The following is a 13,894-nucleotide window of genomic DNA, read 5'->3' as shown; positions in this document are numbered from 1 at the left end:
ACAGAATGACAAAAAGATGTTCAAATGTGTACATGAAAGGTGGGCAGTCTGTCATGTCTAGCTTCTACATTAAATCCTGCAATCTATGCTTTGATCCTCTTTATAGCAGAAAGACAATTAGGAATGACCAGAGACAAATGCCCAAGTCATGGTACTCTGATAATAATATCCAAACAGTTAATTTACACAATAAGAATTAACTGTACTATGGATACCCAGAGAACATGTACAATATCTTATGCCGATATGAAACAAAACAGACGATATAGCTTCATTGTACTTAAAACCTGTATGTTCCCTTCCCAAACTTAAGTAAAAAGTAAACCCACCCTTTTCCTCCTGTTGCACAGAATAAATGTTTAGATTCCAACCCTCTCCTTTCAAATAAAGTGCGCTGTCCATGGCAGAACATAGGAGTAATGCAACAGGAAAAGCCCCTTTTAGTGTACTATTTAAAAAACAAACTGAAGTGGATTCTGCTCTCCTCTGGATCTTGAGATAGAGGAGAAGCACAGGGGAGGATGCCCCCTTTTCTGTCATTGCTATTAATACACATAGCCTTCATTATAGGGGTGGGTGTTACAGCAGCCGCCCTCCTGCATGTAGACCATGCTCTCGTCAAAGTGGGACAGTGGCACGGTATCCTCCTCGTTGATGTGCCGCTCCATGTCCGTCTTCAGCAAGGGGCGCTGGTTGTCTGGAAAGGCCATGGAGAAAAGCGCTTCGGGATCACAAACAAACTTGTAGACATATCTCTCTCCGGCAACCTTAACACAAGGTTAAAAAGGAGAAGGAAAGAAAAAAGAATAGTGTAAGTTTTAGCACTTTAACAACTTGTAGTTACAGATTTCTGAGGAATCTGCTTTCACTAGACAATGAAATAATGTGCCATGGGAGTTCTCGGGCACCAACATTAGGAGCGAAATCCTGGTCCCATCGCGGCTAGTGGGAGTTGTGCAAAAGCAGACTACATAAAACACTTTTTACCACAGTAGTACGATAAAACCACAAAGTTACACACCATGTTGTGTCAACTAAAATATAGATAATCCATGATAGAACAGAACTGAATTTAGTTTGATATAAATCAAGTCATACTCAAGTTATCTCAAATATACACAGCACATGTTGGTAGTGCAGGGACTGCACGCAAACAAGGATGCCTTCATGTATTAAGCAGTAGTTCCTGCAAAGGCTAAGGCATTTGGATTTGTTTACTGAGTGAAAGCCTGTTGGCCTAAGACACTTGGGTCATCCCTTACTCTTTTCCAAAAGGCGTTGGGGGGGCCTCTGACTTCTATCTGCATAGCAATCAAATATGAGCAAAAAATGTGCTAGATTTAACATCTTACTTGAAAAGTGGGCTTACCTCAATCCCTATCAAGTTTACAGAGCACTATTTAAAAATTCCTTTAGAATTTAAAATATATATTTCCATTTAAAAATGTAATGTTGTTTTTGAAAGTGAACGGGAACATAATACTCATTACATCCGTCTTTGCTTGGTTTGGAACAAACAGTTTTAATTTAACAGAGATGCATATTGAGCATGGAAAACAGAACACTGTCTTAAGTCTGCAAGTACCCACTACAACTTAGGGCTTATCTTCCCTGGTTTTACCTCAAGTTAGTTGATTATCTGGGGTGATAAATATTTTTACCCTACAACAAACAAGCATCCATCCTTTACAAACATTGTTAAGTACTGTCCAAAAAAACTCTAGTGGAGGCATACCTGTGGCACTGTATGGAATTTGGGGGACACTTGAGGATATTATGAATACCAATATTGTAAAATTGCAAGGAGTTATGCCAGAAATGCCACGTAAGATATCTGCAAAAATGTTATAATTTGCCAGATATGATCATCTCATTTATGTGTTTGTATCACCCTTGTATTTTGGGTTATAGATATGTATGTATGTCTGTATTTCAAAACTTGTGCTATGCTTCTGGGTGACATACCCCAGACAGACAGTTTGGCAGCAGCACTGCCTAGCCTGCTTGATGGCCCATTAAGGACCATCAGCTATACAATTGGCCCATTTAGAGAAGGCAAGGGATACACCTTATGACTCAGCAAGGCATGCACGGGCATGCCTATGGACAGAACTCTAAGGTTTTCAAGCCATGTGCTGGGCAGCTTGTGTTTGAAACAAAGGAAGCACAGGCCTCATGGCAAAAGACTATAAAAGGCAGCTGCATCTTCTACATTTTGTCTTCAATCCTGCTTCCTACCTCTGGAGGAACTTTGCTACAAACTGAAGCTCTGAACAAAGGATCAAATGACCCATTCAAGCTGTGGATGTACTCCAGAGGGATTTTCAAGCCAGCAAACTCACCAATACTGCTTGGAACCTGATATATGGAATTTGGAGTCTTTGCATGTATGTGACTGTTTTACTATTTAACATCTCTCTTCTTTTTCCTTTATAAAAAACCTTTAGTTTTAGACACTGAAGGATTGGCTGACAGTGTGGTATTTTGGGAAAGATCCAAACTTATACTGACCGGGTAACATGGCTGACCCTTTGGGGTTAGAAGAACATTTTGTATAGTGAACAGAGTTTTTTAAATAACTTATCACTGTACAGGACTTAGGTGCTGATTGGGAGCCAGAGAACTGGAATGCAATAAAGGGGCTGTGTGATTTCTTTTCTTGCTTCTTGATAACCAGTGTAGGGGATCAGAAGCACAGTTTGTGACTGGCTGGGGAGTTTAACTTCAGTGTTACCCACCAGTCTTGGGAGTATCTGCTCTCCCTTTTGCAGCCTGCCCTGACCTTGGCATTTCCAGTGAGGGCTGCCCCAGGCACCACCTTAAAAGCACAATGCACATATGTGCAGTTAGGTAAGTGGCTAGCTAGCTACTTGCCATAAGGGCTTGTAAACTGTGCTAAGTGGACCAATAGCAGCTGAGGAAGAAACTAATATGCTCCACTGGCCGAGCCATTAAAGTGCACAGTCTAAGCTAGGACTATACAAGCTTTGCTGGGAAAGCAAGTTTATAAATTGTTTGGGCCAACTGCCTTTTCTTCTCTTCCTCTGGAAAAAAAACAGAAACACCTAGAAAAGTAAATGCTAAAAGCTAGCATAAATTAATGGAGTGAGCTCAAAGGGTCAGAAGTCTGGAAATTCCAAAAGTGACGTTTGTTCAATTATGTTATCTTCTGTGCAACGTGGCTAAGTAAAGTGTCCTATTCATCTTTACTTGTAAAATATGAAAGTTAGCTGTGGTTATTAATGGATACTGTAAAACAGACAGGATGTGCAATGCAGGCGAGTTAACACTGCTGCAGCAGCTTATGGGCCCACTCTGGGGAAGCAGGTGCTGAGCACCTCCTGTGAGGTGCTGAATTGAATTAACTGGAAGCTGAGGGCTCTCGACACTTCACAAGAGGCACTTATGGTCAGATATTTGAAGGTATTTAGGCACCTAAATATATAGAGAGTCACCTACTGGGATTTTTAAAGATGCCTATGCACAATCCTCAGTTACTTAGGCATCAAACTGCCATTGGAATCAATGGAAATTAGATGCCTAAACACATCAGAGGATCTAGGCCAAAATTTAGGCACCTAAACACCTTTAAAAACCTGGACCTTAGTACTTCGCAGAATCAGTTCCTGACTTTGAAACTTCCCAACTTTGGAAAGCTTGATCTCACAAGCTTAAGGCTGAAATAACACAAGTGTTGTACTTTATAGTTGTAAAAGCACGCTCAGATCACTGGATTGCACAGTGCCAATTCCAGGTTTAAACTTATTAGTTGTGTGGATTTACAAAGTTAATGTGAATAATAGATAAGGAAGCAAGTAATGCAAGGAGATAATTAGGATCTCTGGTAACATCAAGGAACACAAGAGCTTGATTCGGCAGCTGCTGCAACCAGGAAACTCCTATTGACTTCTGAGTTGAATGCCCGCAACAACTTCAAATACAATCAAGTCCACAGGAATATGGGAGTGGTTTGTCACTGGGACCACACCTATTGCATATCAGTTATTTTAAATATTAAGTGTTTGTCAGTATGGTTTTTATATTACATTCCAGAATCCATTAAAAATCACTATCACTGTGATACCGAACCAATAATATTGTAACTATCGATGATTCTTCTATTTTGCAGTTACTAAAGAATCTATTTGCTGGACAGGTAATTTAGATCTGCAAAGCACTATCCATAGTGGATTCTGTACTTTGCCTCTCTCAGGTCCCACAGGTGTCCCTTCACCTATTTTTTGGATGCAATTTTTTGTCCTTGCATCATGATCAGCTCAATGTGAATGATCAGAAAACATATGTACACACGACACATTAACACAGTGTAATAATTATACGTGTACACACACACACATACTAGACACAAACCTGTAGCATGTAAAATACAAAACTTCAGCATATGTCCAAAAGAGTGAAAAACCTGCTTGAGCAATGCAATTACCAGTGTTTCTTCTTATAGCATGACTTATGGATTAATGTGCAACATTCCAGTGAAATTTAATGCTGCATTAGCTGCTCACCTTTTGCATGATTCCCTTCTCATAATAATAGCGAAGTGAACGGCTAAGTTTATCATAGTTCATAGCTGGTCTATTTTTCTGAATCCCCCAGCGACGGGCCACCTGCCACAGAAATGGATTAGCAGTGATCTGTTAAATGCATTTAACAAGCAGACCAGAATCAGATTATTTTTTTATACAAAAACAGCCACTGCAGGTGGGAGGCATAAAAAAAAAAGAGAAAAGGTTGGTGTGATATCTGAATTTCCTGTGTCCTAGTATGATTTTTAAACCATGCATGCAATCTTTTTACTATAACACGACAACAGGCCTCTTTATTTGTCAATATGGTGGCCTAATTAAAAAAAATTAAAAGAAATAAAGATAAATACATTTAAAGAGTGGGTAGACTGAGGGTACGTCTATACTTACCTCCGGGTTCGGCGGTAAGCAATCGATCTTCTGGGATCAATTTATCGCGTCTTGTCTAGACGCGATAAATCGATCCCGGAAGTGCTCGCCGTCGACACCGGTACTCCTGCTCCGCGAAAGGAGTACGCGGAGTCGACGGGGGAGCCTGCCTGCCGCGTGTGGACCCGGGGTAAGTACCTTGTAGTTTGAACTAAGATACTTCGACTTCAGCTATGTTATTCACGTAGCTGAAGTTGCGTATCTTAGTTCGAACTGGGGGGTTAGTGTGGACCAGCCCTAAGCCTCCCAAAGACAAGAAGAAAACTCTTCCTTCATGCTACTTTGTAGACGAGCTTCCTGCTTTTCCTGTATCCTTTTTGTTACTGGAGCACTTTCTATCACACAAAACCTTTCCACTTCAGTTCAGGAAGTCATAGAGATTGCAGCTGTAATAGTCACAGTAGGGAGGCTATTAGAAGATACAAGATAAAAGAAAACCACCTTTCCCCATGTACATGCTACTATAGGTGAAGAAGGCAGAGAAACTAAAAAACCCTATTCTGATACTAGAGCTTGTTGGATAACCAGGTTGGCGAAAAAGACTAGATAGCAAACATAGGCAGCACCGATCACACCTTAGAACCTGCCTGTTTATTTATTTATTTTTAGATGAATTGCAGACAACTCATGGAAAACTATGAAAGTTACTCAATGGAGAGTGATATGTCTGCTGCTGTCATCTTTATTTTTTGTCTGTCTTTATGCCTCTTGTTTTATTACCAGATATACTTCCATGAAAGCAGGCTTTTTCTTACTCATTCTGTACCTGAAGTCATAATCCACTGTTTGTGAAATCATAATTACTTGCTGGAATGTTACTCCACATGAGGCATAAGCAGCAGGAGCTTGTGAACTCTAAAGGAAGTTGATGAAAATACATTTCATGGGCCTGTTATGACATCCAATGAAATCAAAGGGAGTCTTTCCATTGACTTCTGTAGGTTTTGGATCAGGCCACAAAAGAAATAGAAATTAATGGTCATCTAACTTTCTTAACACCAATGCACACACGTAGTGTGCTGTAGGGCTTAAAAACGTTCACCATCAAATCAACTGACACAGTTAAAAGAACCAATTTCCACGATGCAACACAGCCACTTTCAATGACCAGCTAAACTGGAGCTAGAATCTGTTGGCAGTTGAGTGTGAAGCTCATCCCAGTGTAGAGGGACACTTGAATGGAGTAGAGCCAGCATAGAAGCTCCTATGAAAACCCCTCCTTACTGCTACCGTAGGGGCCATAGCTGGACGATGGAGGACACAGCTGCAACCTGCTGATCCTTGACTGCTCTAACTGCCCGCTGGCGCAGTGGGAAGCTGGTATAATTGAGGGCCAAATGAAAACCATCTTAAATTATGCCTGGCAACAGCAGGCCTAGATATGAGAGAGAGAGAGAGAGAGAGAGAGAGAGAGAGAGAGAGAGAGAGTGTGTGTGTGTGTGTGTGTGTGTGTGTGTGTGTGTGTGTGTGTGTGTGTGTGTGTAAACAACTTTGCACCCTCTCCTGAGCCGCACTGTGTGCCTTAGCCACAGCTGGGAGTGAGTCCTAATCCCCACCCACCTTCACATACCTCATCCCTATGTGTAGTATTCAACCAATCACATCACTTTGTGATTGCATTGATCAAAATATCAGCACAGGTATTTTACTGAACTCGCACAACCAGATTTTCGGGCAGGGAAGATGTAGGATGGTTCATACTCTAGCTAGTGAAAAGAAAGTTTATTTATAAAACAGCCTATTAATTATTCCTGTTCCTTTTGTTCCACACTTGATTTAAGCCCCCATTCAGCAAATATTTATGCATGTGAGTAATGTCATATCCCTGACCAATCCTGATTTCAATGGAACTATGCATGTGTAGAAGCGTTTGCAGGATTGGCGCCTGAGCTGGTGGCACATGGGTGAGGATTTTCAAAGGCGTCTAACTCCTACTGAAATTGAATGTAAGCTTGGTGCCCATCTCCCTTAAGCTTGTTTGAAAATTCTAGCCATAGACTTTGGACCTCCCATGCTAAGGCCCGAGCCCTTTAAAGTTACCTTAGCATTCTTCAATTCGAAGATACAGGGTTAATAACCTTGCATTTCATACACACACGGGGGCAGGGGAGCACATTTTCAAGAGAGCTCAGCACCCAGTAGCTCCCACTATTTTCCATGTAACTCATCTGAAAATCTGGCCTCCAACTGTGGAGTGCTGAGTATTTTGAAATATGGCACTTAAGCTTCCATTTGTTTTAGTGATTGTCTGTGCATGATTAGTTGAATTAAGACACTTAAAATAATGTGCACCTATTCTAAACCTACCAGCACGTACAGTACCTGTCCTCCCTATATTCCCTAAGTAAAGTTTCAGAAGGAGAGGAATGCATCTCTCCAGAAAAGGAATACAATTAATTTGTAGGATGCATAAATCTATTTTGAGATGTGTTGTCCTTCAAACAGCAAACTTCCACACCCACCTCTTCTGGCTCAATCAGTTTGAATTCCATGCCTCGGCCGGTCCAAGCAATGAAGTGAGAGTTTGATGGGTCATCAAGAAGGGCTACCAAAAACTGCCAGAGCTGAAGTGAGCCCCGCCGCTGATATGTCGGTCCCTCACGGTACATCCCTGGCTCTTGTTTGATGTCACCTACACACACACAAAATAATGTCAAATATTCATCAGTGATCAGTTAGTTAGATGAAATGCCAAACCAAAAAAAAAAAAAAAATCCTTATCACCTTACAAGCCTGCATATACTACCTTCCCTTCTTCTTGCTGATTATATATAATACACTCATACAGGTAATTTACTAGCAAATTAAGACAAAAAAGTAGAGTACCTAAACTCAGTCACGCTTCATGTCAGTCTTTGTTGTTTTTCATCTAACTCTGATATATGCAAATCTCACTTGCAAACAACATTTTGCAATACCCTATATCTGAAAGAGCATGAACTGTTTTTGTAAACAACTCTGATGCCTGAAGAATTTCATTTGTATACAATACTTTGCACAACCCCCATTTTGAAAATGTAATGTATGCTTCCTATAGCTGCAAAACCCTATTGACTAAAACTTCTTTTGCATGCAAATACTTCTAAGGGAAATTTGACAGCGCATTTGACTTGGACTTAAACAGCATTGGCTTTATGTATAGGCATGCAAATCCTGCAGATATGCGAGTTCCTCTGTGGCATATTGGACTTGCATACAAGATGGTTCATTTTTAGCACGCTTTATAATTTACTCATACCTGCATATGAGATTAGCATTTCCCCTTAAAGAGCAGTAAGTTATTTTTGCTTAAATTTCAGACCCAGGGAAATCTATCAAATAAACAACATTTTGCTAACTGCTCTGCACAAATTGCTAATGAAACACTGTTACATCCATACTGTGTGTTTGCTTGTTTTTAAATTGTATGTCTACTGAACAGCTCAGGGAAACAACATTAGCTAAAAGGTCTGGGGCTAGAACAGAGATTTTGTTTCTGCTAATGATGACAGCAATCCTCGGTCTACTTGTAAAACTCTATTCCCCACTTCACCACCAGAACGGCAACTTTTGCCAAGCAGCCTGACCTGTATGCAGCATTGTTGTAGCCGTGTCTGTTCCAGGATATTGGGAGAGACAAGGTGGGTGAAGTAATACCTTTTATTGGACCAACTTCTGTTGGTGACAGAGACAAGCTCTTGAGTTACACAGAGCTCTTCTTCAGGTCTTCTTCTTGGGGAGGGATAGCTCAGTGGTTTGAGCATTGGCCTACTAAACCCAGGGTTGTGAGTTCAATCCTTGAGGGAACCACTTAGAGATCTGGGGCAAAATCAGTACTTGGTCCTGCTAGTGAAGGAAGGGGGCTGGACTCGATGACCTTTCAGGGTCCCTTCCAGTTCTAGGAGATAGGATATCTCCATATATTATTATTATTATTATTAGGTCTGGGAAAGGTACTAAAGGTGTCACAGCTAAATACAAGATGGAACACTTTAGCATAAGTAGTTAGCACATATTCTAAGGGAACATTTAGGACACTGAATTTATGGTTTATTACAACAATCTGTAACCCACTAATCCCCCTTTTTGTTCTATGACTACAGTGGCATTAATGGGCCACTTCCTGTTGAATGGTCCCTTAGAATATGGGCTAACTACTTATGCCAAACTATCTGATCTTGTATTTAGCTGTAACACTCTCAGTACCTTTCTCAGACCTGAAGAAGAGCTTTGTGTAGCTCAAAAGCTTTTCTCCCTCAGCAACAGAAATTGGTCCAATAAAAGATATTACCTCACCCACCTTGTCTGGCTAGTGATGGAAGTCAGGATTTTACATAAATCAAAAGCATAAGGATAGCCTCACTGCCATTATAGAAGGACTCAATGTAGTCAAAAGAATAAAAGCATTACAAATAGAATACAGCCTTTTATAAAAAGGAGAGAAAACTAAGGCAATAGTTGGCAAAAAAACAAATAAATCAACACCTGGCTCTTTGATTTATGTTAAATCCTGATCCTGCAACCACTTATTTTTCAAGGACAAGATTTTTCTTCTAACTATAGTTGAGTAACATGTAAACAGCAAGTGCAGTATTACCGAGGACCCGATTCTTAGTTAGTGTAAGCTGGCAGAGAGAGATCTATTGATTTCAACAGAAACAGCAGAGAATCTAGCCCCAAAACATTAGGCACATTGCTGGATATATCCCACTTTTACCCTATGGGCCACATGCAATGAAGAGTCAATACCATTTTTAGAACAATGGGTGATTGTGCTCGTTTTCTCTGCTCCCCCCACATTAGACGTACGTACAAACACACAGATTCTTATTACACCTGAGCCTGATCTTGTGAAGAGCACTGCACTGTCCACTTACAGCAGCTTCAAGTCAGCTGTTTCCCTTGGAAGAGCATACCTATTTCCAAAGATTTATTTTCTGAAGCAATCTGCTCCACCTTTCGATTCTTATTTTTTTAAAATAAAACGTGCAGCTGTTCAGGAATGAAATAGATGGATATTGCTCCTACAGATAAAGTTAAAATTATGAAGTAAAGAAACAGAGGGCCCAATCCTGCTCCCAGTGATGTAAACAGGAATTTGTCACCGGTGCCCATGGAAGTAGGACCAGACACATAATGTTTCTTGTTTAGAAATAAAGATCTGAGTTGATGTGCTAAATAAAAACACAACTAGCTTATGTTCCATCACCCAGAGTACAAGGGTGACTGTGAGTAAAACCATTCCTTCTGTGAAAGCGTCAACCCCATGACAATACAGTGCTGGATTTAGCACTCATCAGAGCTTAGGTCTAATAGCATTCAGAATCCTCCATTTGCTTCTTGCTATTCCACATCAGCTCTGATATGCTGGTGACACCTCAGTTTCAAGAGTATGTAATTCTCCAGGTTGATTTTAATATGAGCCCTCCCATTCATAAGCAGATGCAGCCAGTGTGTTAGACATGCAAAGGTTTGATAACACGCACAAATGTCCTAGGGAAAAATTGGAGCTCTCCAAACTCCGTGAAGCAACGTTCAGAGAGCCTTTCACAGTCACTTATCAGAAGGACATCCACTCAATCCTGTTAAACAAGCAAAGGTGGATGTACAGAGACTAAGCCAAAGCAGCAACTACAATAGAACCTCAGAGTTCCGAACACCTCGGGAATGGAGGCTGTTCGTAACTCTGAAATGTTCGTAACTCTGAACAAAACGTTATGGTTGGTCTGTCAAAAGTTTACAACTGAACATTGACTTAATATAGCTTTGAAACTTTACTATGAAGAAGAAAAATGCTGCTTCCCCTTTATTTTTGCAGTACTTTACGTTTAACACAGTATCCTACTGTATTATTATTATTATTTTTTGGTCCCTGATGGTGTACTTCTGGTTCCAAATGTGTAGTTGACTGGTCAGTTCATAACTCTGAGGTTCTCCTGTAAATCAATTAGCTGTTCAGTCTGCAAATCACTTACCCAAAGTTGCAGACTATCACATACTGGGCCTAATTATGCCTTTGGTTACAATGGTACAGAACTATAGTAAATCAGAGTTGCACCAGGTAATCCATATACTGAGATGACTTTGGGCTATTTTATCTGACGTGACCCCATTACTCATCTTTGGAAAATGTTTGTTATAATGGCCAGTGCTATGAAAAGGTAATTCTTTTGGTACGAACCCCTTTCAACAATTACCAAGTAGCACAAGGTTTAATACAGACATCTCTCTAGAAAAAAAAAAATACATCAAACCCCGAATTGCTCTGTTGCACTTATGTTCAATAATTCAATTCTTCATGGACAATGAGACACAACAGGCTGCATTAGTCATCAGTAAATCCAGAGGAGCTGCTTTCTGTTCTGCTTTGTTAATTACAGGATCAGCTTTCAATAAATCTCTAATAACAAGCTGTATGTGATCATCAGTGCAATGGAAATCCTCCTATTACTTCTCAGCACAGCCAGAACTGTGCTCCTCTAACATATCTCTGGATACAGAATCTCTCACTAGCAAAAATAGACTGACATCCTATTGAAAAGGAGACTTTGGTTTCAAGAGGCAGAGGTCAGCTTTGGTTGGGTGCACAGCAAATGGTGTGTTAAGGAATCTTAAATTGGAATTTTACTGACCTTTTTGATCAACAACTCCCTTTCCAACTCCCCACACCAGGAAAAAAAAGAACAGAAATATGGAATACATACCATCAAACTTCTCTGGAACAACACAAGTGTCATCATAAAACTGTCTAGGTCCCTTTTCATACATACAACCTGTAAATTGAAGAGAAAAGTTTATTTGCTAGATGTATGAGTAATGAAGGGAGAAAACACATTGCATATTGTCTTAAAATATGTGTTAAAGCAGAAGACTGGGAAGCAAAATATCTGTCTTTTACTGGTAATTTCTTCTAGTTCTGGACTACTTTCATTAAATGTATAAAATGCCTTTACTGTGCGCTAACAAACTTCATTTTGACAAAGGCCCCAAAGATGCACCTACTGAAGTCAGAGGACTGCCTTCAGGACTTTTAAATGGGTGCAGGATCAGGCCCAAAGAGAACCCAAAGAGATTTTTAAAACAGCACTCCAAACTTTAACATGTTAGCTAGAGTCCTTAACAGGTGACTGAGATTGTCAAACCAACAGACTGGGGAGCAGCATTTTAGCAGGATGGGCTCAGGGGGGCAAATTTATGAGAAGTGCCCATTCAATAGCTAGTGCCACTGGAAAGAATATTGAGTAAGTCCACATTTCAGCTGCTTGTATCCTATCTAACCTTTGGTACTAGTATAGGTTGCAATGATTTGGCACATCAAAAACACAGGGATAGAGCAGGAGGCAGCAGAGGATGGAGTTTTCTAAGCAGCACAATAATTCGTGTGATCTCCAAATTTCTCCACTAAAAAAATCCCAAAAGTTTCTCTTGTACAAAAGTGACATAAAAAATAGAAAACTTAACTTCTGTTCTATTTGGGTGAGCCAGGAAGCCTTCTTGCCTCATGTAAATGGAATGGCAGCTAGGCACTTCTGAAAGGAGAAGACGACAACGCTAGTCAAAAGACTGTCTGGAATTGAAAGTGTGCAGGTTATCAATGAGACAGGCTACAGATAGAAGAGTAACAGAAAGGGACATAAGTCACAGCGAGGGGGAACCTGTCAACACATAGTTAGCATGTCAGAGCAGCATGCACAAAGCATGGCAAAAAAGAAAACCATAATGTGTGGAACATTGATCTTGTCTAACACAGGCACTTGAACTCAAATTTTTATCATAATTAACCTTGTTAAAGGTCAACTCCCATGACAATCACACTTCAGTGTGATTACAGACCAAAATACACAAGTCAGAATTAATTTTCTAAACCCCACACTTATGCATCTAGGTCTTTTGGTAACCAAACTGACATAGCAATGATTTTGAAATCAATAGCTCGCCAATCATAGCAGAGACTAATAAACCACAAAATATGGCATAATTACCACAGGGAATGCCAGGCTTCTGAGCCTGGGTTCCAAGTTCTGAAAGTTTAAAGGCATTTTCTCTAACTGTTAAGACACTTTAAAACACATTTAAGGAATTCAGTGGTATTGATTACCATTTAAGGCAATACAAATGCATATAGAGTTTATCATTTCTACTATCTACGTTGCCAATGTTTCTTTAAGCATGGAAGAAGAATGAGAAAACCAAACAATACTAATTAATATGGTATGCTCTGTGCAGACACCCATCTTTGTTTTTTCCCCTCACCTGACTCTATCCCTAGTTATACCCCATGCAAACAAACCGGACCACAAATGGTTGCCCTTCTAGTCCATTTTTTTAACCTGCCTATTGAATACCAAAAGTCTTGCTTAAGAGAGTCTACTTGATCTTGTGATAAACCCCTACCCTAAGCCATGCAATCTTATAACACATGACTCTGAAAGAGATGCAAAGAGAGGTCAGGAGAAACAAACATTATTCTTCTAACATTGTCTACAACCCCTTTTCAGAACGCAATTCTAAATTTCACTGTTCACTGACTGGTGATGAGTATCAAGGGCTTGGTAGGATAAGAAAATGAGGTTTTACACTGAATTCCCACAGCAAGCACAGCACAGGATAGTAATAACTTTCCTCTAAGTGTCTGAAAGCCCCGTCCCTCTTTTATTTCTTGTTTTCCCTATTAAGCATTCAGTACTTGTCTCCTTGGGCTCTAGTATTTCAAGCATCTTTTACAACTATTCTGAGTAATCACAGGAATCAGTGATTCAATGTTCAGACAGGTCAAGTGTAATTTTGTACACCAGAAGTCAAAGCTGCAAGTAGTGGTTCACAAGCAAAGAATCACTCAGGTTACCAAACAGATTAGATTTTAAGAGAACGGAAAAAGATTCTATGTAAAAGGAGGAAGCTTGAGAATTGAAACAGATGTTATTTTCTATTTTAGGTAAAAA

The 13,894-nt window shown here is 40.1% G+C and overlaps 1 protein-coding gene across 7 annotated transcripts in view; it reads right to left on the bottom strand.

The window, feature by feature from the left end:
• Window positions 1-545: 545 nt before the first annotated feature.
• ETV1 (ETS variant transcription factor 1) overlaps window positions 546-13,894 on the bottom strand; it is a 71,065-nt gene continuing 57,716 nt past the window's right edge. For 6 of the 7 annotated variants that reach the window (XM_065398545.1, XM_065398547.1, XM_065398546.1 and 3 more), the window contains 5 exons: window positions 12,414-12,481; window positions 11,657-11,753; window positions 7,436-7,605; window positions 4,524-4,625; window positions 546-767 (listed from right to left, as the gene is read on the bottom strand). In XM_065398545.1, the coding sequence (XP_065254617.1) occupies window positions 546-767; window positions 4,524-4,625; window positions 7,436-7,605; window positions 11,657-11,753; window positions 12,414-12,481 (659 nt within the window). The remainder of the gene's footprint in view (window positions 768-4,523; window positions 4,626-7,435; window positions 7,606-11,656; window positions 11,754-12,413; window positions 12,482-13,894) is intronic. The other variant, XM_065398548.1, reaches the window with a different exon arrangement.

The sequence above is a fragment of the Emys orbicularis genome, chromosome 2 (genome assembly GCF_028017835.1).
Source record: "Emys orbicularis isolate rEmyOrb1 chromosome 2, rEmyOrb1.hap1, whole genome shotgun sequence".
Taxonomy (NCBI): domain Eukaryota; kingdom Metazoa; phylum Chordata; order Testudines; family Emydidae; genus Emys; species Emys orbicularis.
This window is presented reverse-complemented; position numbering and strand designations above follow the sequence as displayed.